Source organism: Phalangium opilio, unplaced genomic scaffold (assembly GCF_054372755.1).
Source record: "Phalangium opilio isolate 3A_F unplaced genomic scaffold, DU_Popi_V2 ptg000352l_1, whole genome shotgun sequence".
Lineage (NCBI taxonomy): Eukaryota > Metazoa > Arthropoda > Arachnida > Opiliones > Phalangiidae > Phalangium > Phalangium opilio.
The window spans coordinates 2,350,637-2,377,134 of record NW_028324228.1 but is presented as its reverse complement, the minus strand read 5'-3'; the positions used below and the strand labels follow the sequence as shown (position 1 = coordinate 2,377,134).

Below are 26,498 nucleotides of genomic sequence, written 5' to 3'. Positions count from 1 at the left end.
GTTCCTATTATCTTTCGAAACTTTGCTAATATTGACGTTTAAAGTGAAGGGTACCCCTCTTGCACTAGTCGCTTTTTTCAAATTTTGGGATATATATACGATTCGTGTCCATTATAACAGAGAGAATTTATTTGGGGAGTGGAAGGGGTGGTTTGGAATGTAGCGCAACGTCGTCTGCTGAACGTTATCTAGGCAGGTCGATTTCCGGTATGATGCGTTTGTAACAGAGAGATTTTAGAACATGTGACCGGAAACTCGTCTACCCCAAAAAGCTCAACGCGACATCTTGTTTGGGCGTCATCATGTTTAATAGAGTCAAAGGGGGGGCTTTCCACTCCCCTTCTAAATTCTCTCTGATTATAATAATAGATAAACAAGTTGGAAAAACCAAAATATTACCTCTCCGTGTCGAGAAGATTATATAAACTTAAGTATCCAGTGAAAACGTCGACCTTTTTGCCCTCATCCTTTCCCGCGCTTTGCGCTTCCGCATTTCATCCTTACTCTCAACATTATCTTCCTCCATTTTACATACAAAAATCAAATACTCACAAAAAGAAGCGGCAAAAACCTGCTTGCTCTTTACAACCACTTAATTTGACTTAATATCCAACTTCCAAACACAAATATTTCCTGGTAGATAAATTGACAACCTTCAAGCAAAGAAAAATTCTCGAGAATGGCTCCCGCAAATTTAAAAGGTCTATTTTCAACTAGGTGGGCGTATCTGATTAGATTTAAAATATATATTTTTGAAATTTTTGGTCTGACTGTTACCTACACCTAGATGGTTTTCAGTCAAACAAACAAAGAGCATAAACACAATAGTGGAGGCTTCAGTCTTATTTAAAACTGGTAAAACAATTATCATCTCTGCAAAGAGCTTACACATGTCTTTTTTACCAATGCCTAACCGTTTGGATTTTTCTAAAGCAATCTCAGCACCAAAAAATATTTTTTGATACAAAATAAATGTTTTATATTCTTATTAAGAATAAAACAAGAGTAGAAAAAAGGTCTGTCCTCTCGTAATTTTTTAAGCTTTTATCATGACAAAACAACAGTAACAAGGAGTATAAACCCATTAGTGGAAGCAGTATTTTTTTCCGAAACAAACTCGCTTATGTTTATCCTCTCTAGACTTCGCTAAAAACGTATTACTCCTACGTAAAATATTAATAGACAGGCAAGGATTCATACCAATAAAGAAGGAGCGCAATATTATCCATATTTTCATTTCATATACAGAGAAAAGAAATTATTATGTTTCTGAGAGGAGCTTCCCATTTTTGTTGTTGTTTTGAAAAATATATCGCAATGCAAGGGCCTTGATAGATATAGGAGGCAATGAATGAAATATATCACAAAGCACGGGCCTTGATAGATATAGGAGGCAATGAAGGAAATATATCGCATGCACGGGCCTTGGTAGATATAGAAGGCAATGATAATCTCTCTCTTTGCACGGGAGGTTTATCTTTAAATAAATATAATTATTTTTAATTATTTTAAACTTCAATAATTAACATTAATAATAGTTAAATCGTTTAAAATAAAGTTATGCCTATTATCATCTCAAACTTTGCTAATATTGACGTTTAAAGTGAAGGGTACCCCTCTTGCCCGCTTTCTTCAAATTTTGGGGTATATATACGATTCTTTTCCATTATAATAGTAAGGAAAAAGCGCAAATGCGAAAACCTTTGGTGGCCGATTCCACCTTAGGGAGGCTAGACGTTTCTCGTAACCCTAGCTGATCGCCACGTATATCCTAAAAACGAACGATGATAATGGAGTAGAAGCCAATGATACAGATTGGTGTCTGTGTGGAATAGACGGAAGACCAGTGGATGGTGGTGTTAGAAGCCAGTGTAAGTGCAGACTGGTGTCAATGTGGGATTGACAAAGAACAGAAGATGGTGGTGATTAGAAGCCAGTATGTACAGACTGGTGTCCAAGTGGAATGGACGAAGACCAGAAGATGGTGGTGATTAGAAGCCAGTAAGTACAGACTGGTGTCCGTGTGGGATGGACGAAGACCAGGAGATGGTGGTGTTAGAACTCAGGTAGAGGAGTTCGGAAATGGCGAACACGTTTGCTCCGATTTGGAAACTGCGAACGCGGTCACGTGGGTGTAACAACGGACAGACAGACAGACACGGCCGTTACAGAACCTCTCCTGGACTACGTCACTCGGAGAGGTAAAAACGCATTCGCGTGAACCGATGGTGGAAGCCCTGCCATTGGGAGGCTAGACGTTTCTCGTAACCCTAGCCGTTTGCCGCGTATATCTTAAACCAAACGATGACGAAGGAAAAGAAGCCAGAATGTACTAACTGGCGTCCATGACCTGAAGATAGTGGTGCATAGAAGCTGGTGTCAATGTAGAATTGACGAAGAACAGAGGATGGTGGTGCATAGAAGCTGGTGTCAAGGTGAAATTGACGAAGAACAGGAGATGGTGGTGCTTGGAAGCCAGCAATTACAGACAAGTGTCCATGTGGAGTGGACGAAAACCAAAACTGGTGGTGTGGGAACTCAAGTACAATAGCCAGCGGAGACAAACACAATTTTCCAAATTTCCGTGAACTGTCAATACAGTCCGGAAATTGGGAACACGTTTGCTCCGATACGCAAACTGCGAACGCAGTCACGTGGGGTGTGACAGACACACACACAGACACACCCACCCACACCCACACGTCCAGTGTAATACCTCTCCGCGACGTCATCGTCACTCGGAGAGGTAATTACAGGGAGCCTGAGAGTGATTATCCCCTTGATTAAACCGCAATTGAACTCCTCTATGCGCCTCTTCTAGGCGCCAACTAAACTCTGCCGCAGTTTCACTCGCATTTTCTATTTCTTTTTATCTTCTTGGCTTAAACGTACACATTTCTAATCACATACTATAAACATTCATACTATGGGTTATTATTTTTACCTGGTATGTAGGAGAAGATGCGTCATTCGAACAGATTGGTGTCTGAAAGGGATAGAAGAATGGGCGAATAGCTTGCAGATTAACCGTGAATAGTTAGTTAATGAATGGTGCTTAATTCAGATAACGTAGTGAAATAAGATTTTCCGAATATCTGGAAATTGTGTGTGAGAGGCAAAAACGGGTTGTAGGCAAAGACGTGAGAAGATGCCATAGACTTGTGTAGAAACAGATACGTGCTTACTGGACCTTTCGAGTCGCTGGTAATTAACGTGAATTTTTAAAAAAATAAAAAAAAAAACAAAAAAAAACATATAAAAAACAAGCTTATTAAAATTCGAGATGGTGATAGCAACGAAAAGCCTAGATGAACCAACGAAAATCTCTTATTTGTTAAAATTCTCGACAGCTCAGTTTCTGATTTTAAGGAGTTATTTTCTGTCTATTTGATAACAACTCTTCATCCCCAGTGCAAAACCCCTTAAAATCATTTTCGAAGGACGACAACCTTTCAATTTTTAAAGCTTTTAACATAGGTCCCCTAAACAATATTGGACAGCGTTAACAAATCGACTAGTAGGGTGTCCTTTCTTGAGTTTTGTAAAATTTCATTAACATTTAAATAAACGTTTACATTATAATTTCATTTATTCAAATTAAGATAATCCTGAATTCGGCACTACCAAGTTCGGAATAGCCACTCGTACCACTAAACAGTATATTTGCTGGTCTTGCTTCTTTTTGTCAACTCTTTTCTGCTGTGGTGTTAAAACCAACTTCTTGCCCGCAAACAAGCACTTGATCAACGGCATTTCGGACCTGGAATCATACCCAAATTCCAAACTTCTACTTTGGTTGAGCGATGGCATGGCATCGACTTGTTATTTGGAAAAAAAACTAAACCGACCTAAGGTAAATTAAAGATTAAGGCTGCTTGAGATATTGACCCAGCTAAAACTAAATTAGTCAGTTTATCATGTTCCTAGAAATAAATGCGTTTCATATACCATATTTCTAAATGTGTTTGCATACAATTTATCATGTTCCTAGAAATGAATGCGTTTAATATACCATATTTCTAGATATGTTTGCATACAGTTTATCATGTTCCTACATATGTATGCGTGCAATATACCATATTTCTCGATTTGTTTGCATGCTGTTTATCATGTTCTTAGATGCGTATTGTAATTAATAAATTTCAGAATTTTTGGAAATTAAATTCAGAATTTTTTTGCTCAATTTATTATGCAAATGTCACTAAAAGCTGTATTAGCCACCTCACTATCCGATGTACCTTGCTATATTGAAACGATATTCCAATCGCCAAACGCAATGTCATAAATTGTTTTTCCTATAATCGTTTTAATCTGTGGTTATGTATGAATCAAAGCAGACAGTGCGCTGCAGTTCAGTTGTTGTAAGTGGCTCTCGTTTTCACGAGATTCCATGGATACTTTGATTGTAAAGGCGTCTTTTCAATGATGGCTTTAGTAGTTAACAAGTTGGGAAAACCAAAATATTACCTCTCCGAGTCAAGACGACTACTTACAAACTTATTTACCCAGATATGGAAATGTTTCTTAAGTTAAAATTTATGAAATATTAAAGCAGTGCACAAAGCATAGCAAATTTACTGTAAATCAGACGACATTTTACATCCAATAATGATATACTTGTACACATTAAAATCATCCGATGGGGGAAAAACGGGTCATCGGCGTTTTATAAATGACGCTAGCGCAATAAAGCGTGCAAGGTACCAAGGCTTAACAAAAATTGTAGGATAACATATTTATAGAGATAGATAACAACTTTTATAATTAAAATTAGAAACTAACATATATCTTAAAATTCTCGCGTGATCAACTGGTTTCACGCCAATTAAATAGCTATAGTCCCATAGAGCTATTTGTATTAATTCCTCCATGGTTTTTTCGCCAAGCTGAGAACTACGCGTTTTACGTCACGTTATCCAAAAAGCCGACTATTTTCTTTGAAGACCGCGCGAGCTCAGCGCTAAGCACCGTGACGTCAAAATTCAAAAACAAAATCCCTGGGCCGCGTTCAGCAACGCTGGGCTCTGCTGAACGCGGCCCAGATTTCCACCATGATTATAAAATCTAAGCCTAATTATTTAAAAGTGTATTTAACTTTCGGCTCACTCTGAACCGTTAATGTCTCTGCATACAGAAACGAAAACCAAACCCAAACGTTTACTTTATGGTTCACTAGACCTATTGACAAATGAGAGTTCATTTGACTAACATAGCAGCGTTGTGCTTGTATTCACTGTGATTAAGGAAAGGATTATGCTATAAACAGATGTAGTATAGCTTAAGTAATATATAAACATCCATTTTAAATAATAATATTAAAAAAAATCTTTGGAATATCAAAATGAAATAGAGCTTTAAAGCTACAAAAGTACTAAATGCATCATAATTACGAAAAATATTTCCACATATTCACTTTATATTAAGGATAAAGGGAATATTATGGTTGTGTTGGATTTCTTTACACATCAAAACAAAACGAACTTCTAACGCAGCGCACTACTGTAACAACGGACGGACACATAGAGACAAAAACATAGACTGCTTTTAACTCTTTCCGTATTAATTTTGAATTGAGAAACAAGATTATCTTAAATATTAAAATAAATATAATTAATATTTAATATTTTCTTCGTTAGTTATTCGCCTTATTGAACGTTACATCGTTTTAAAAAAGAACAATTAAACATTCTTGAGAAACTTGACTAATATTGGCGTTTGAAATGAAGCATACGCCGGTTGCTTCGCCTTACTAAAATAGGTAGTATATAAGGGTTTCGAATCGCAGCCATGGATAAGAACAGCGCAATTGCGTGAACCTTTGGTGGAAGCCCCACCTTGGGGAGGCCGGACGTTTCTCGTAACCCTGGCCGATCGCCGCGTATGTCTTAACCTTAACGATGATGATGGAGTAGAAGCCAGGTGTGCAGACTGGTGTCCATGTGGGATGGACAAAAACAATGACCAGAAGATGGTGGTGTGTAGAAACTAGTGTGTACAGACTGTTGTCCATGTGGGATGGACAAAAACAAAGACCAGAAGATAGTGGTGTTAGAAGCCAGGTGTACAGACTGGTGTCCATGTGGGATGGACAAAGACCACAAGAGGGTGGGGATTAGAAGCCAGTGTGTACAGACTGGTGTCCATGTGGGATGGACAAAGAGCAGCAGATGATTGTGATTAGAAGCCAGTGTGTACAGACTGGTGTCCATGTGGGATGGACAAAGACCAGAGGCTGGTGATGTTAGACAGGCAATGGAGTAACAGCCTGTAACAGCCTGTAAGTGTAATACAATTTTCGAAATTTCCGGAAATTGAGAACACATTTGCTCCGATTTGCAAACTGCGAACGCGGTCACGTGGGTGTAACAACAGACAGACACACACACACACACACACAGACACGTCGAAATTAGAACCTCTCCGTGACATACGTCACTCGGAGAGGTAAAAAGGGTGACAAGAACCCCGTTCTTTTATCGTATTATAACGCTCAGGCGTAAATCGAGACATATTGCGGACTTTAACAGTACTCTTTTAGTTTATAGCATTGCATGTTTTGTCCGGTATTGTGCTTCTAAAGACATATATATTTACATAGAAAAACAAAATCCGGACGTGAAAATTTTATTTATACACTAAATCCATGACTTTTGTAGCCCATCGGGTACTGCAAATATTTAAGAAAGATGGAGATGACTCCCTTGATAGAAAAATTCTACGAAAATCCTGAAGATTTTCAAATGTTTATTAAAAATTTCATGGAAGAGCAAATGATTCTTGTGGCAAGCTACTCGCGTATCGTATGGTTACTTGATAAAATAAAAGACGAGCTTTTTGGGAAGAAAAAAAATTATTACGTTCGTATTGGAGAGCCTGTAAACGAAAAACCAATTGGAATTTGTTTCAAACGTGGGGCGAACTCTCATTTGAAAGAAAAATTCCATACAGTGTATGTAAACTTTTCTTAAAATTTCATTCAATCTTTGCTATTTTTGGCATACATATAAATTATACAATAACAGACAATCCCCGTGCGTCAATATAAAACGTATTCAAGATGAATTTTTGAAATTTCAATTGTGCGCAGCAGACATTTTATAAACTCTCCTATTCAGAACGATGCTGCTTGGCCAAAAATTCAGTTTTTATCAAATAGTTCACTCTACATTTTATGATTTAAGAATTATATAAATTTAATAGGTAGCAATATCTCTCAAGTAAACAGTCAGTTAAAGATGCTCCCTTAATGACGACATCGTTATGAATAAGACTATTATGAGACACTTATAATAATTTATTATTAATAATAATAGCAAATGATACTAGCCCGTCCATGCAGTTGTACTCGGTCCGTCATTTTCGACAGTAACCCTCCTTATGCCAGCCTTCTATCACAGGTCATAACAACCAGTCAGCCAGAATGTGTCTACATATAAACTTTTCAAGTGTAAAGCTGAACTGGTAGTAAATACTGTTGTATTCAGCTAGACGTATGTAATTTTGAATTTCAGAGCTCTTCTTTTCCACGAAACTAGCCAGGACACCCTTGTACTACGTAAAAAGAATTTTAATCGAAGAATGGTGTTTGAGCAACCAGCGCAAACTGGTCCTTGGAGTCCACTTGGCATACAAATTATTTATGAAGCATCAAAGCTGTACTTTGTATTACTCGTAGTAGCGATAGTGGCACTCGTAGCAGAAATAATTACTGCATATTTTGAAGAAACTCGTCGTCATTCTCACGCCAGAAAGAAAGCTTTTGGCAAAAAATGGAAGAAAGGTTTGCAGGAAATTGTGTTTGGGTGACTGAGACCATTCACTCGTTGAAGTTATCATTCAAATATCTTACGCACTAGCTCCTTTCTGTTAATAATTTTTAGGAAGGAAAATACTAGTCCATGCTGGAAATTCAAGAAACAAAATTACATATTTGGTTAAAAAGTGATCGAACAAATTTTGCACGAATTTACTATAGAATATTAAGGTAGGGATAGAAATGATACCTATAAATAGACGAATTCAATGGTAACAAGATCTCATTCAAGTAAAGAGAGAACGTTCGAGTCAGTCTAATCCGCTTCCATGAAGTCAGAGTTATCTTTTTTTCTGGGAGGGGCCTAGTTTAAGTCGGTTTAGCCATAGCCCATTCGATTCGCGTTCCCAGACGCTGCGCTGCTCGCGCTATAGCTATAGCGAGAGCAGCTTGCGTCGTGACGCGCGTGATCGAGTGGGGTATGGTTTAGCGCGCCACCTACTAACCGGAAATTACTGAATAAAATGTTAAATGGAAGCGGCCAGTAGTCGAAAGAAACTATTGACAACAATGTTAAGTATTAGTATACGATTCAGATTAATAACATCGGATCGGCCATATTAAAAATATTTTTTTTTATCAATCGGGGTAGGGACAGATAAAAATAACGTGGTATTATATTAAAATATGGCTATTTACCTGAAGTTTCAAACGTAAGCCTTGGTTGTTCTGGCACTTAAGGAAAATAATAGTGGCCTTTCCTTGTTATAATAATCGAATAACTATTGTCTATTTCACTATTCGGTCTATATTTATATCGACATAACCAGCACTTTCAACTGTTGCTCCACCGCCACTCTAATAAACATTTCTACTAATTCTGGAGTCAGTCTCCCTCAAATCGAGATCGAGAACGACAATTTCGATAAATAATGAATGGATAGTCCACCAGGCGGTGTTAGTGTATCGATAAAATGGCGGGAATTTTTTTAGATAGTACTTGATGGTAGCGAAGATGAAGGTAAACTCGAACGTTCTCTCTTTACGTGAATGAGATCAGTATGGTAATAATAAAACACATCTTAAATTTACTCATTTAAGAATAACGTATCGTAAAACACTTTCAATTTTTAAAAACCCTCGTAGGGAAAAGAAGACCCCAATTTCTTAAATACGTAACAAATATTTCAAACTTCTTTATAAAATTAATAAAAACTGTCATTGTAGACAAAGACGTAAAAGTGTAAAAGATAAGTGTAGAAAATTTATTGACTGAACAGATATTCAAATTTTCACTTTTGAAGACATGATTATAAAACGTCAATTATTTCAAAAAATTCTTATCTTAGTTTTTTTCAACAAAAGTACTTCAGTAAAAATATTTTAACATGAAACATGTGAATCATTTTAAAAATAGTACGCGTTTGCATTTTATTTTCTCTCAAAAATTTACAATTAGGTTGAGAATTCAGCCCAATAAAGAAAATAAAATAGACAGAAAATTGTTGATAGCTCATAAAATAAAAACCGTATGAAAAGTTGAAAACTTAACAAAACGTATTCGTTAATGTTAAAATTTTCGAAGTTCTAAAAATTAACGTGTTGTATAGCTCTCAAAGTTCACGAACAATCTACAGATTGTTTTGATACTAATAACTTCACCACAGTAAAAAGGCTTCGCAATATTTCCAATTTTAAAATATAAAAATTTAATTTCATATCAAGCTAAATTTTTTCAGATATCAGAGAATTTTAATCTCCTAAATGTAAAGTAAAACCAAAGAGGAGAAAGAGAGGGAGATAGAAACGCGCTTTATAAAATCCGCCGAAAAATGAGAAAATAGGGGGTAGTAAAAGCAATTTTCGGTACGTTTAGTTTTAGGGCTCACATCCTTTGTGCATGAGGGAATTGACCTCCTCGCCTTATTTCTGTCATCCCCTAAGTCAACTATGCGCGAAAAAGCTGCGCTCAGGCGCCGCGGTGTACCGTAGATTTACCCCCGTTTTCACCACGCATGGATCACGGCTGCCTATACTGATTCTCTCTCCCTCTGGTATGAAGCTAGTATCCCTTAAAATATTCTTGAAGGCGCTATTTCTTCTAGAACTACTATTGAGAGCAAAACACTTGGGTTAATAGTGTTGAAAAATATTTTGGGCAAATTTAATTTTGGTGAAAAAAACCAAGATAAGAATTTTTTTAAATAATTGGTGTTCTATATTATAATCATGTCTTCAAAAGGGAAAATTTGAATACCTATTATTTCAGGCAATACATTTTCTACACGTACCTTTTACAATTTAACGTCTTCGTCTATCTACAATGACAGTTTTTATTAATATTAATTAAATTTATGGAAATGAAAACCTCCCTTAGCAACTTTATTTTTTATAAAATAAACTATTAAATGGATCTCTTTGAAATTTTAACCACGTTTTGAGGGTCCGAATTGTAGTTCTTTGGAATTTTTTCAAAACTTTTAATACAATACAAAAAAGCTACATCCAAACAAAAAACCTTCCTTATCCATTAAAGTCAGTATGAAGTTTATCTAAGAGAGCTACCGCTTTCTTAGAATACTGACAAAACGCTTTTAATTTTTAATCATAATAACATATAAATAACGCCTCTTTAAAATTGTAACGATGTTCTAAGAACCGTAAAAAGAAATTTATAAAAAAAGAAATAAATTCGAACGTAAATAACATTCGAGTGAGATCCACTAAAATGGCACGGAAAAATAGCTTTGGAAATGAGTTTTTAAATTATATGAAAATGGAGACAGGATTAACAGATTCAGGAGCCACGATAAATTTTCGTCCCGTGAGTTATTTTCATAAAGATCTATAATTACACCTGCAAATTTTCTGACAGGTAGACGAGTAACTTATTTGACACATTACAAAATGTCAGCTTGTAGATTATAATTAAAGAAATTACTCAAATATTTATAAAAACATAGCAAATAGACTTCAGAAACATTTTTACGATACGTAATGCAACTGCGCATAGCACATTATGGTTTAGAAATTTGTGATTAAAAGTGGCTACCTAAAAATTAACCAAAAAAACTAAAATGACAACTCTAGAAAAATGTAATTAAAACTGTAAAATATGGTTATACCTCGGAATACTCCAAAAATATAACCGGCCACAGTGCTAAAAAATTTAACACTAAACACTTAAGACTTGTAATGTGATTAATAACCAAATAATCCTAGTCCTTGAAATCATTGTCACGAACTTTCACCTCTTCATAATACCTCTATACCTTTTTGATGAGAAAAATATTAATCTAAACTATTGTTGTAATTTTAAAGCGTAATATGTAACACAAAAATAACAATAATATAATAACCTTTGGCAGAAGCTTTGCTTTAACTGATGTTACCCTTAATGAAAAATATCAGGTATTAGAATAAAATTTAAATTGATTTAAAGCGTTCCACTGGTAGTATTAGAGTAGGTACACTAAGGCCGTTTGAGATGATACTTTCATTAACAGACAGTGTGTACATTTTTAATAAATATTATATGACTTGTGACTTGATCGTAGTGTTAAGTTAGAACAATGGAAAATTGATGTATTTTGAAATAAACTGGTATGTGGTAAAATTATTGGCAAGCATTCATTTGAAGTTGATTAGAAAAGGGAATCCTTTCATGTTCGAATTTCATGTACTTTAGGCTTGGAGGACAGAGAGGTTAGGTAAGGTCGTACCGACGAAATTGTAAAGGATGCTCCCTCTATCTTAAAAATAGAATCTAGTTCTCATACATATAATATACGCGGCAGCACTTAGCAATCATCTACCGAAGGTAGGGGCGTTCGCGAGGTACACTGGGAGAGATACGGTTCCGCAGGTTGCCCATCATCATCTCCAATCTATCTCACTTCCCTTGTCCCTGCCAACAGATATGGCTTCCAACATTACGTTTAGCCCTATCTATAGCCCTTGGATTCACATACCACCGGATATTAAACCTTTATCAACCAGATGGTACTGCACACTCCTTTGCGTAACTAAACTAATTTCAGATATAATCAGTTCTTAATTACGAAAAAAGTCAATCGAAGAACTGAACTTGGTAGTTTTCTCGAGGAACCAAGATGGCCTTGATCAAAATGTTGTTATTATTAGTTATCACTTAAATTAAATGAGTTTATTGTATAGTAGGAGAAACTGGGTTATAGCAACGCTATATTTACTTTGTTAATTATCCCTTTAATTCGCGCTCCATTGTATTGTCATATTTATCCCTTCCCCTAAAAAATTATTCATTTATAAACAACACACCTCCGAGTTGCTCAACAATACAACGCTGATCCGAAACCGTTCATGTTCATTATTTCCCTGGAGTCCAGACAGGTAAGTACAACTACAACGTAAAGCGGAATCGCGTTGAAAAACGTAAACTTCATATCTATACCGGTATAGAGCTTGGAATTATCTATAAACCTTATTTTACCATTACCCGTACTTGAGAATTATCCTTTGAAGTTGTTTGTTAAAATTAAATATTAGCCACAACTTTATTTTAGAAGTAATCACAAGAGAAAATAGAAGAGAGTATTATACTCTCTTCTGCCTTTTTAAAAATATTTGGGCTCGAGAGCATTCAGATTTACCACTATTCAATTCTTTACATCAGATAATGTTGTTCATTGGCGTCTTCGTTATTCTGATTTTGGTCAAGCTGAGCTGCTCTTTGGAAGAGAGATACCGTAAGTATTTTTTACTCGAATATCAGATAAATTTTCAAATTTATAATCATAAAACCTTAAAAAACGTTCATAGAAAAAATTTACTTATATATTTCTATAAACATCTTTACAACAATGAATATACAACGACAATATCCCGAGTCTAACGTCTGTGTAAGATATGAGTTGTGCTTAGTTAAAGACGACATCTGTCACGTGCTAAAAATTTTAATCTAAAATTTGAAAAAGAAGCTAGTGACTGCCGGCTATTTAGAGCCATGGCTTGCGATTTCGCTAACGATTTAGATTTCGAGTATTGAAAACATCACGCGCAAAAGTTCCATACTTTCAAAAAATAAATTTTAATGAAATTAGGTAAGCCTTGGCACTTCGCGGGTTGTTTTAATTCGATGACGCAGACGCCAATTTAATTGAAACGGAACAACTCGCCAAAACTACGTTGAAAATAAACACGACGGACAAAAAAAATCCGGTTTTTGCAAGTTGTGAGTTGTTGAACCTCAGACCATGGACATGCAACTAAATAGGGCTCGATTTGCTTAGATAATAGCGCTGTGGCGGCAGCTGTCGCAAGTTTATCACAAGCCCTAGTAAAATAGTAAAGTTGGCGATAAATTGCATTCTACCTATTTTTCAAAGCGGGCTGAACACGCCTTTACCTGTCCATGGTTAGGTGGTCTGAGGTTGAACGCGGCCAAGATATGTCCAAATTTGGAAAACTTTAGGAAACACTGCAAAGTATATAGGATACATTTCAAGTTGGTTACAATATACTTTAAGTTTTTCTTTAACTCAGTTTGCAGTAAGGAAAATGGGGAATTCTGTACAAATAAGACGATGAAATGCCCGCTGGAAACGGACGTGGAATGCATCAAGGGCAGTGAAGTACAGACTGTTAAAAAAGTCTTTGCGCGTTGCGTTTTTCGCACATATTTTACTATATTTCAAAAACTATTCAAGCTAGCGCTCTGGAATAAAGTGCGTTATAAAAGTTTTGCATTTCTCTTTCATATTTTACCCGTTCCAAAGTTGTCCTTTGCATACTTATACCGGAAACCGGAAATGTCAAAATTATCAACTTTGAAAATATTGGATTCTCGAGGATATAAATGCGATTTTCGGAATCCTTGGGGTCGATTCATATTTGAAAAGTGTTCACCAAATTCAATTCGGATGAATAGGTCACGAGTAATCAGCCTTTATTCAAAATCTGGCAAACTTGGTTAGATTGGCGATAATTCATAATCGAGTATCGAATCTTTGTCGTAATAATGCTTGTTAGATGTTATGACACTTTATGAATATATATATGATTGGTCTTTTGGCGCAATACTTTGAAACAAATCAGACGTTCATTAAAGGGATGGTGAAGTGGAAAATAAAGTAATTTTTTATTAATTCTTCTATAAGACCAATCTGCATCGTGAAACATCAAGGAAATAACACCGAACGATTTTTAAACGACAATTAGTTTGAAATTTCATGGATAATATTAAATAGGGATCTCCGACCAATCGCGTAGCGCCCCGCCTTTTTATCAACAATTTTCTCTTGGCACGCTCCGTGTTGAATAAATTTATCGCGAGACTTGAAAAAATTTGCGAAATGTGACACTTGTGGCGCGAGACATGGAGTGTGCCACGAAAATTTTGTTAACGAAAAGGCACGGCGTTACGGGATTGGTCGGAGTTCCTTTTTTGAAATTATTCTTAAAATCTTAACCTAATTTGAATATTAAAATCAATGGGAGGTATTTCCTGAATTTTTCATTATGCATACTGGTAGAAGAATCAATAAAAAAATCACTTTATTTTCCACTTCCCACTCCCTTTAAGAGAAAACTCGCGTCTTTTGAAGAGGAGAAGCGGTTTGAAAATTTTGTTATATGGGCCATGATATCATAATATTTAGAACTCATAATAATTACGTCTAGGTCTTCAGCCCGATTCATTGCAGCCTAGAGAAAATCTCATTCATGATGGCGTATGCGCTTCACGAGATCCCTTCAAATAGACATATTCGACTATTCCAAATAAGAAACAACTTCAGAGGAGAGGGCTTCTATGCTAGGAATGTTCGCTACGCGATTGAGCTTCGCTAAACGGAGCCTGAGGTTGGCTATAGCCTCCCGCGTTTAGCGCAAATGTGAGGCCAGGGATAGATTTAATTTTAGAAGTGGGAATAGAGAATAGAGTAATCTAGGAACGCGTCAAATTCCCGGACCCCCTTCCACGGAAAGGAGGGGTATGAAAGAAGAGGCGTGTCAAAGCGACAAAGGTAAAAAGGAATAACGTATTTTTTGCCGATCCCGTCAGTAACGTCATAAAAACCTAGTTTAAGTGAGCTAATCTGAAATTTTAAACTTTTTATTACGGGTTGGAGGGAGGGGCTCTATACTGGGCTACGAGTCGGACTGAATTAAACGCTAACCGTTCTCGAATCCTGCTTCTAAAATTAAATCTATCTATATTGAGGCTTAATAATAAAGCCGACCACAACCAAAGCATGGGCAAAGGCGTATTTCACAACTGACGTTCAAAGCTACCGATGGAAAAACCTAAAAATTAAATGAAAAAAAAAATGAATGCCGGTAAGAATGATCACAACTGAAAATAACAGCTAACAGCTAAAACGAACCCGAACGGTAAACACTTGAAGTTGGCCTCTCTGCGCTGCTGGTCTGCTACTCCTTTCGTTTATTTTCTATGGCAAAAATACTAACTTTGGGAGGTATTGGGATATTAGGCCATTTTGTGTTTCAAGACTTTTATTGTGTAGGAAAGATAACTAGCCTTTTTAAAGAAATTTTGGATAACTATTAATATCATTATTTATAACTAGTTAAAAGTTGAAAAATATTTATAAAATTTGGACGAAAATTTTCAAATAACAAGACTTCCTTCGAGTTTCAAATTGAAGAATGCTCGTGTGCTTTATTGAACTATTTTATACAAACAAGACAGTCACTTTCAGCTTGAATTGTTGCTTGATATTTTATTGGGCATCCCCTAGCCCTTAAAGGGAGGATGAAGAGGACAATAAAGTGATTTTTTATCGATTCTTCTTCTAATTATAAGACCATTTTGCATAGTGTAACATCCAGGAAATACCGTCTGCGTTCTTGAACTATCTATTACAAACAAGACTGTCACTTTCAGTTTCAATTGTAGCTTAATATTTTACTTAACCTCCCGTAGCCCTTAAACACATTTTTAATCTTTTATTAAATGACAGACATAAACGCTAAATCGGGTTCAAGTCGGGCCAATCCAAAGCGTTAATTCCTTCGTTCTCCAAAAATCTTGCAACGAGTCGGGACGTATGGGTTGGACAATTGTCCTGCTGAGCCTGAAACCATACACTAAAACAATGTTTTAAGTTAGTCAAGAATAACTATCAGGTTATTAATATTAATACCGGTCACGACGTGGGCTGGTTACTCAAACGGAGAAAAAAATACCAGCGAACAGGGCGCATCTCTATTTTTAATATTACAATGCTTTACCTCCTAATTTCATTAGGGTTTATGTCTGTCTTTTAGAATACGATTAAGAATGTGTTTAATGGGAGGGTGAAATGAAAAATCAAATAATTTTTTATCGATTCTTCTACTAATTATAACACCATTCTCCATAGTGAAACATCCAGGAAATATCTCCGAATGGTTTTGAAACTCCAATTAGGTTCAGATTTTACGGAAAATTTGTAATAATGACCTCCGACCCATCGCGTAACGCCCTGCCTTCCTATTGACAAAATTCTCGTGGCACGCTCCATGTGCCGAATGAAATTTATCGCGAGATTTAATAAAAGTTGCTTGCGATGTGACTATCGTGGCTCGAGATATAGAGCGTGCAACGGAAATTTTGTTAACAGGAAGGCAGGGCGTTAAGCTATTAGTCAGTGGTGCTTACTTCAAATTATCTTTAAAATCTGAACCTAATTGGAATTTTAAAATCATTCGGAGACTGTATTTCCTGGATGTTTCACTGTGCATATAATGGTCTCATAATAAGAAAAATGATCAAAAAATCACTTTATTTTTCCTCTTCATCCTTCCTTTAACGACTAGGGGATGTCCAATAAAAGCAACAATTGAAACTGAAAGTGACAGTCTTTTTTGTAAAAAAATAGTTCAATAAAGCACACGAACATTCTTCAAGTTGAAACTCAAAGGAAGTCTTGTTATTTAAATATTTTCGTCCAAATTTTATAAAAAAATTTCAACTTTTAACTAAATATTAAAAATTATCCAAAGTTTCTTTAAACAGGGTCGTTTTTTCTTTCCTACACAATAAAAGTCTTAAAAAATTAAAACACAAATGTCCTAATATCCCAATACCTCCCAAAGTTAGTATTTTTGCCATAGAAAATAAACGAAAGGAGTAGCAGACCAGCAGCGCAGAGAGGCCAACTTCAAGTGTTTACCGTTCGGGTTCGTTTTAGCTGTTAGCTGTTATTTTCAGTTGTGATCATTCTTACCGGCATTCATTTTTTTTTTCATTTAATTTTTAGGTTGTTCCATCGGTAGCTTTGAACGTCAGTTGTGAAATACGCCTTTGCCCATGCTTTGGTTGTGGTCGGCTTTATTATTAAGCCTCAATATAGATAGATTTAATTTTAGAAGCAGGATTCGAGAACGGTTAGCGTTTAATTCAGTCCGACTCATAGCCCAGTATAGAGCCCCTCCCTCCAACCCGTAATAAAAAGTTTAAAATTTCAGATTAGCTCACTTAAACTAGGTTTTTATGACGTTACTGACGGGATCGGCAAAAAATACGTTATTCCTTTTTACCTTTGTCGCTTTGACACGCCTCTTCTTTCATACCCCTCCTTTCCGTGGAAGGGGGTCCGGGAATTTGACGCGTTCCTAGATTACTCTATTCTCTATTCCCACTTCTAAAATTAAATCTATCCCTGGCCTCACATTTGCGCTAAACGCGGGAGGCTATAGCCAACCTCAGGCTCCGTTTAGCGAAGCTCAATCGCGTTGCGAACATTCCTAGCATAGAAGCCCTCTCCTCTGAAGTTGTTTCTTATTTGGAATAGTCGAATATGTCTATTTGAAGGGATCTCGTGAAGCGCATACGCCATCATGAATGAGATTTTCTCTAGGCTGCAATGAATCGGGCTGAAGACCTAGACGTAATTAATATGAGTTCTAAATATTATCAAAAGCGCATAGATAACCAGAAAGTGAAGAACGAGAAGCCTGAACCGCAACGTGAAAAATGAGTTCCCCCATAGTCGATTCAAGATTTCCGTCCCCCTTACTGAGCGACGGAAAGAGTTGGTCTAATGCCGCGGCGGAGAGTTACTTTCGCGTAGTTTTACACAAGGTACATGCGTAAGTTGGCTCGAAAAAATAGTTCACTTATTTCCTTATCTTCATGTCGTCTGCTATAGTTTAATTCCAAGGCTTAATATAATCAAGTCATTTAGGTAGTCGGGAATCGGCACAGTTGTCAAAATGTCAGATTTGAATTTAGCAAACATTTTAGAAAGCTACGAAAAGGATGACTTTTTCCTGATTGATAAAGACGGGAAACTTAAAGGGGCAATAGAATGCATGAAAAACAATGACAGTTTAAAAGAAATATTCGAAGATATGTGTAGCCAGTATGATTTGTTGAAATCAAAATATAAAAAAGAACAATGTGGGTATTCCTAGTTTTTGTTCGCTTGGAACAACTGGGTACATAATATATTGTTCCAAAATGATAAACCTCACCCAGTTATTGTGTGCCACGAAGAATTTAAATCAGAACTTTCCAAGGTAATCCATTGGTTTGCCTGGAAAGTTCTAGATGCCAAAGCTAGGGTTTCTAGAGAAACTGATATTGAAATGAGCCTAAAAGTTGATAATCTGCTAAAGCTCAGCTTTTGCCGGCTTTTGTGCTAAAAGCGCTAACTATTCTGGTGTTTTCTTTCGAGGCATTTCAATAATAAAAGCAAAAACAAAGTCTCGGAAACAATATCAAAATTCAACTTAGCGAAACTTGAAAATTCCACGACGATTGAACCGAAAGAGCGCTAAAGAACAACCGGTCCGTTAAGCCTAGTTAAGCAGCCGATTTCTCAATAGTATTCCCCACTATCGCCAGGAGTCGCTACCATCGCGAACTACTTTCCGCTTGTCACGTGACATTAACGATGACCTAATATATCTCTGATTCGATTGGTAGTTGAAAACGAGGCTCACCAGCCACCCATTTGTGTCCCCCCCTTGCTTCTCATTTTACACGAATACCGTTGCTAAAGGCTGGAAAGGTTTAATGTTCTTCACTTTCTGATCTATGCGCTTTTGATATTATGATATCATGGCCCAAATAACAAAATTTTCAAACCGCTTCTCCTCTTCAAAAGACGCGAGATTTCTCTTAAAGGGAGTGGGAAGTGGAAAATAAAGTGATTTTCTTATTGATTCTTCTACCAGTATGCATATTGAAAAATTCAGGAAATACCTCCCATTGATTTTAATATTCAAATTAGGTTAAGATTTTAAGAATAATTTCAAAAAAGGAACTCCGACCAATCCCGTAACGCCGTGCCTTTTCGTTAACAAAATTTTCGTGGCACACTCCACGTCTCGCGCCACAATTGTCACATCGTGCAAATTTTTTCAAGTCTCGCGATAAATTTATTCAACAAGGAGCGTGCCAAGAGAAAATTGTTGATAAAAAGGCGGGGCGCTACGCGATTGGTCGGAGATCCCTATTTAAAATTATCCATGAAATTTCAAACTAATTGTCGTTTAAAAATCGTTCGGTGTTATTTCCTGCATGTTTCACGATGCAGATTGGTCTTATAGAAGAATTAATAAAAAATTACTTTATTTTCCACTTCACCATCCCTTTAATGAACGTCTGATTTGTTTCAAAGTATTGCGCCAAAAGACCAATCATATATATGCATAAAGTCACCATCCCTTTAATGAACGTCTGATTTGTTTCAAAGTATTGCGCCAAAAGACCAATCATATATATATGCATAAAGTCACCATCCCTTTAATGAACGTCTGATTTGTTTCAAAGTATTGCGCCAAAAGACCAATCATATATATATGCATAAAGTCACCATCCCTTTAATGAACGTCTGATTTGTTTCAAAGTATTGCGCCAAAAGACCAATCTATATCTATATAAATCAAAGTCCTGACTGACTGACTGACTGACAGACTGACTGATAATCAACGCCCAGCCCAAACCGCTTGCCCTAGAAGGCTGAAAATTTGCAGGAACGTTACTCATAAGTAGTAGGCGCGTACTAAGAAAGATTTTTTCCAATCCGCCGCCATCTTAAAAAATGGCGCCCAGAAATGTAAAAACTCTTCTCTATGCAACAAAGTCCGCGCGATTCAACCGATTTCACAGATATTTAGTACACGGGTTTCCTTTAACCTATAGACGGGCTGAATGGTCTTTTGGGTGCAATTTGTTGCCATCTTTTTAAATGGCGGCCAAAAACTAAAAAACCCTTCTTTATGGAATATTATCCGCGTGAAAAGTAATAAAAAATGTCCCGACGGGCTGACGGGCAACGCCGAGTGCCTTCGCTCCTTGGGTGCTACAAAAATATTGGTCATCAGTAAAATCTACCCATTCTTTGTATCATTTTGATGGAAGTTCTTATTACACGCGAGCGACGCCGCGGGTAACAGCTAGTCATATATATATGCATAAAGTGTCATAACATCTAACAAGCATTATTACGACAAAGATTCGATACTCGATTATGAATTATCGCCAATCTAACCAAGTTTGCCAGATTTTGAATAAAGGCTGATTACTCGTGACCTATTCATCCGAATTGAATTTGGTGAACACTTTTCAAATATGAATCGACCCGAGGATTCCGAAAATCGCATTTATATCCTCGAGAATCCAATATTTTCAAAGTTAATAATTTTGACATTTCCGGTTTCCGGTATAAGTATGCAAAGGACAACTTTGGAACGGGTAAAATATGAAAGAGAAATGCAAAACTTTTATAACGCACTTTATTCCAGAGCGCTAGCTAGAATAGTTTTTGAAATATAGTAAAATATGTGCGAAAAACGCAACGCGCAAAGACTTTTTTAACAGTCTGTACATCCGGCAACCTTAGTGACCTTCTACTGTCTTTGTGTTTGCAAAGACAGTAGATATTGCAAGGACTTCCACTGTCCCGATAAAATAAACCTTACCCCTACGGCAGCGTAAACGATCACGACCAGAAAACTACTAAACTGGACGAGAAATTAATTTACGATGGATTCTGCTCCTGTAGGTCACAGAAATAGTACTTTCCCCCTGTAATGTCCGGTTCTTCTCTTTAACTGATGATATACAATAACCCTTAATGAAAAATATCTTGTACTGTTAGAATAAGATTTAAATTGATTTAAAGCGTTCCACTAGTAGTATTAGAGTAGAGTACACTACGGCCGTTTGAGATGATACTTACATTAACAGACAGTGTGTTTCTTCGTAATAAATATTATATGACTTGTGACTAGATCGTAGTATTAAGTTAGAACAATGGAAAATTGATGTATTTTGAAATAAACTGGTATGTGGTAAAAATATTCGCAAGCATTCATTTGAAGTTGTTTAGAAAAGGGAATCCTTTCATGTTCGAATTTCATGTACTTTAGGCTTGGAGGACAGAGATCAGTTGGAGTATTAATGTTCCTGGTCTACAATGTGCACCAACCACACTCTCCCATAGTGCCTCGCGCACGACCCCACCCTTTAGCATGGGGCTTTTTAAGCGGTGCCGAGTAGCGCCAAATAACAATGGAAGCTATACTTTTCGCACATTATTTTCCATTTTTAACACACATTGGGCATTCTCGATTTTTTACGTTTTGCCACTCTTTAGAGTGGAAAACGTATTGTTCCGACCTCTGTTGGCTGGACGGCTGGCTGGATTTGGTGTAACCGCATAAGTTTCGTCATAAATAAACTTTTTGAATTTCAAATTTCCCGCGAATTTCCGACTCGAAATTCACCCGTAGTTCACGTTACACCTCATAGGTGGCGTAACGTATTTAATTTCAATTGAAACCTACAACGTCCTGATCCATACGAGACGCCAGTGAAGGCGCCCGCGCGTGCTACCACGAAGCCACGCTTGCTTGTAATATAAAGCGAATTAAATTATAGGGAAGAGAAGAGATAGGTGGAAGCGAGGGTAGAAGGATATGGACCCCCCCCCACCTCCCCGACGCCCGCCACTCGTGGCTTTAGCGGGAGACGAGAGAGAGAGGGCTATGGAGAGAGAGAGCTGTTTGGCTTTAAGGTGGCGGGGAGCGTAGCGCCCCCCAATTTTTTAATTTAGCGATATAATTTAAATCTATGAAACATACTCATTTAAAGTTAAATAATTCTAATTAGCTAATATGATTATTATAATTAAAAAATTATATTATTTAAGTAATAAATTTAACGATAGTTGTTGAGAGATAATCAATAGAGGGCAACATGAGATGTCATAAATAGACGGCAAACTTCGTCTAGTTTGTTGTCAGCCTATTGCAAGGTCTGATGATTGATGATTAGATAGTTTAATCAGGTGTTTAAATGTAACTTAATTCCGGCGATACCATTAATGACAAACGCAATCAACATACTCATGGTTTAATTAAAGTTAATTAAATTGAATTGCTCAAAGATAATTATAAAATTAAATCAACAACTCAAGTATCTGCTCAACGATAATTTGGCTAGTTTTTGTCAGTTTTGCTGTTTATTTAAACGTAATTAAACAATGGTTAAATACTGCAGCGTGTATGGGTGTAAAAATAATGCCACAATGAGTGGTGTCCGCTTTCACCAATTTCCACGCGACTTTAAATTGTCGAAACAATGGGATATAGCTTTAAAAATGGGTAAACCACACACCAAATCCATGGTTGTCTGCTCCATTCATTTTAAAGAGGATTACCGCCCTCAACCGAAATATGAACAGTCAGGTATGTTTTAAGCGTATAATATTAATTTAAAACCAATTATAACAAGAGTTATTATTGTAGATAAGTTAAGTTAAACTCCCAGACTTGGACCTTTGGCTGTTCCTTCCAAAAAACTCCCGTTAAGGAAACATGATCAACAATAGTTCAAGGCTAATGGGAGATTGGAAAGACTTAAAAAAAGGAATCAGCTCTCACAATCTCCAACTTTGCATGCAAGTGAAACAGCTGAAATAAATGGACCAGCAGACGCAGAAATTCTAGCTGAAAGATTGGGGATTGATGCTGTTCAACAAACTACCGAGGAAACTACGACCGACAAATGCACCACTCCAAACCCCAATGATAAATCAGGGTTGCCACGGGTCAGGGAGAACCTGGAAAAGTCAGGGAATTTGAAAATGGGCCAAAAAGGTCAGGGAAAAGTCAGGGAATTTGAAAAATTTCAGCAAAGTCAGGGAAAGTCAGGGAATATTATTTTAGTAGGTAAAAATTCTGGGGATAAGTCTTTATTGAAAGAGTAATGAAAGTTTCTTCTCATCCTCTCTTAACACAGAAAACTCGAGAGCAATCCTAAAAAATGTCTAGAATTGTTTTTGTATAGTTAGTGCTCTCTAAAGAAATCTCTCAGACTGTTATTTATAGTTAAAATGTTTCTTAATAATTTTGGCGAAAATGTTTCTTAATCATTTTGGTGTGAAAAATACATTGGAAAACTTAAATGTAGAGACTTTATTTAATTATAAGCACTTAAAACGTGCTGTAAACATTTACACTTTCGGCCTAAAAGGTCAGGGAAAATCTCAGAAAAAGGTCAGGGAAATCCTGGAAAAGTCAAGGAATTTGGTTTTGAATATTCCGTGGCAACCCTGTAAATGCATTATGGTCAACACCTTGGAAAATCATACATGTTATGTTAATGCTTTTAATGGAATATTGAATGCCACCTCTATAATTTCATTAACCGGATTACAAAGTACTGGTCTATTTGATGCGATCATTAAAAATATTAACAGTAAATTCATACCCCTTTTCATGGACAAATAAGGTAGAGAGGAAGCATGGGCCAAGAATGGGGGAAACTACGAGTCTCGAGATAGGGTATTTTTGACACTCATGAAACTAAAACTTGGCATTTCATTCACCGCTCTATCAGCTTTGTTTGGAATAAGTAAAGTTCAGACCTCAAATCATTTTAAATTAACTCTTACGCAGTTCCCAAGCTTGTTAAAACCCGTGAAAAAAAAATGCAAATAAATAGTGCACCCAAGACTCCTGAAATTTTGTAAAACAATTTTATTTAGTAAATTTGTAAGGTTCTATCACATTTTAAGGAACTTAAAAATATCACTTCTGCCTTATTTGCGCCATTACATTCCGTCCTTTTTATTCCATTTCAAATAATTTGGAATGTAGTAATTAAAATAAGCAAAAAAAACCTTTTGAAATAAGTAATTTGTAATCTTGGTAAAAGATTGTTAATAAATTTTTGGTCTTTTGGCACATCAATAACAAAACAGTCATCTTCCAGTTTAGAATAAATTACATAATGACAACTTTGAAGTCCTAAAAGGGCCAAACTAAGTTGCACTTGCCCATAATACATTTGTTTGGGTTGGCGTCACAAGCGCGTGATATAGTTAATTGGATTATATCCTAGCGGATGAAAGGCCACTCTAGTGGTAATTTTCTCAACTCAATGGGTAATTTAGTCCAGTTTAAAAAAAAATCCATATTTCCCACCCTGGTCCGACATAAGTGAAGGACGTGACGTCATGCGAGACTGCGCAGTGCGAATTTACTTTCGTCATCGCAAAAATTTGCCCCAGAAAAGAGCCATCTAACGGTTACTAATCGCAAATTCAAAATGTCAAATAAAAATGCTTCTGTTGTACATTCAAGGCAGTGGGTGGATATTTGTTTTCACGCTTAGAGGATAGGTAACTCCCTATCTCCGACGGCAGCTTATTTGATATATAATCTTTTTCAGCGTTGGTTGTCAGCACGCGCAAACCCAGGTTTCTATGTTGGAGCGGCTAAATTATGATCACTAACGTAGGTTTGTGCGTCCAGACAACAGACAATGCAATTACTGATTTACAAGATTTAAAACGTCGAGATTTTAAATCCTAAATATCAGTATTTTTTTCGTCTTTTGTCTCGAAATATTTCTTTCGTGTGTTGTCAGCACGCTTAAAACTAGGTTATAGATTACCGCAAAATCACTCCAGTATAGGAACCAGGGTTTGCTCGTGCTGAGAACCAAAGCTAGAACAAATTTTATATAGAATAAGCTGCCGTCGAAGATAGGGAGTTGCCAATCTTGTAAGCGTGAGAAAAAATTTCCTCTCAAAGTTTTTACTTTCGCGAGTTTTAGAGGTTCGGAAAAGTATTGGTCCGACCCTGGCTGGCAGACTGAGCGTCCCTTCAACCACATTTTTAATTATAAATTATTTCCTTACAAAGTTTTTACTTTCGCGCGTTTTAGAGGTTCGGAAAAGTGTTGGTCCGACCCTGCCTGGCAGATTGGGCGTCCCTTCTACCCCATTTTTAGTTCTAAAATTGTTTTATACTAAATTAAGATATATAAAATTGTTTTTAAATTAACTTTCTTGGCGCAAATATTATGAGATTTTTGTAAGTTTTTTCGGTTCCGGCTTCTCTGATTAATTAGCGCTTAATACGTCATAAACAAAAAGGAATGAGGTTGTTTTGGGCGGTAATATCTATCGGGCCTGCCTTCTATTCAGTTCGATTTTCTCTGTTCTTTATCTCCACCATCCGTTTCCGTGTCACGTCTACCGTTGTTCTTTAGGGCTTATGCAAATTACTTCAATTCTATCGCGGCAAGTTTCAAGACAACATGACTCGGGGCTAATTCTAAGCGCTTGTTGCATATTGCTATAAGCGTGCAACCAATAAAGTAATTTTACTGCCCAAACGCATCAATTATCCCACAAATATTAGGTTTGCAACAAAATTGTTCCAGTTCATAGGACAGAAGTTGGTTATTTACTTGTTTCATAAATCTATAACCCAAGATCAAGCTAGATTATTTTTATTCATAATTGGAATGATATTTGATATTTAGAAGAAAATAAATAACCGTAAAGTATATAGGCCGGGGTCACCTTACAATAAATTTAGCTAGCCCAGGCAAAACGTCATATGGCCGGGGCCATCTTGTTTGGTACCGTGCAACCCTAGCAAAACATCCAGGATGCTGGGAAGACTTCAGTCCCGTGGATGGGGCTACAGATTATACGTTACAGCTATATGGAGGTTTCTACTCTACCTCAACTCTTTTTTCCAAGCTTTAGGAAGAAATTGAATCCCGTGGCGAGTCGTGACATCTAAATTCAAGCCAATTTATTTAAAAGTATCGCGGTATTATGAAATCAGGACCAAATCGAACTTTCGCATTTAAAATAAATAGTCAAATTACCTGTAATTTAGTTCGAAACTAGGATAAGATAGGGCTGTGCGAGCCTTGATTTTTTTCGGTTCGAGCCGAGCCTCGAGCCTTGCTTTTTTCGGTTATCGAGCTTCGAGCCGAGCCTCGAGCTTCTTATCAAGCTTCGAGCCTTAAGCTGCATGTTCAAAATCTGGTTACGAGCTTTTATCGAGCCTAAAATTTCAATGCCGAACCTTAACGACTTTCAATTTTAGCTCTTAATTTGGAATGATATTCCTTTACCATTTCAATTACTGTCCTTAGTAAAGAAAATACCCTATGAATTCGTAAATATAACAGATAAACTTTTATTTGACTATAATTTATCTTGAATCCTATTATCACTAATCGAAATTACTTTCGTGCATTGACAGTCGCATTGATAGTACAAACCAAGCGTATTTTTCTATACATAAAAGTAAAACAAAAACTTCAAGAATGATTTTTAATTTTTTTCTTTGCCCAAAAGTGGAAGTAAAACTTACGCCAATCAAATGTGGGCTTACAAAAAAGGCACCAATCAGAATAATTTCCTATTTCGAGCGTCACTGCAGCGTCTCAACATTCAGTAGATTGTGTTAGATGGTAATTCTTGACCTTCAACCTAATCTA

General features: G+C 36.5%; 1 protein-coding gene across 1 annotated transcript in view; it reads right to left on the bottom strand.

Annotated features, from left to right (window-relative positions):
• Positions 1-377: 377 nt before the first annotated feature.
• LOC149602820 (ATP-binding cassette sub-family C member 1-like) overlaps positions 378-26,498 on the bottom strand; it is a 449,544-nt gene continuing 423,423 nt past the window's right edge. The window contains exon 19 of the mRNA XM_089860450.1: positions 378-520. Coding sequence (XP_089716576.1) covers positions 463-520 — 58 coding nt within the window. The 3' untranslated portion in view covers positions 378-462. The remainder of the gene's footprint in view (positions 521-26,498) is intronic.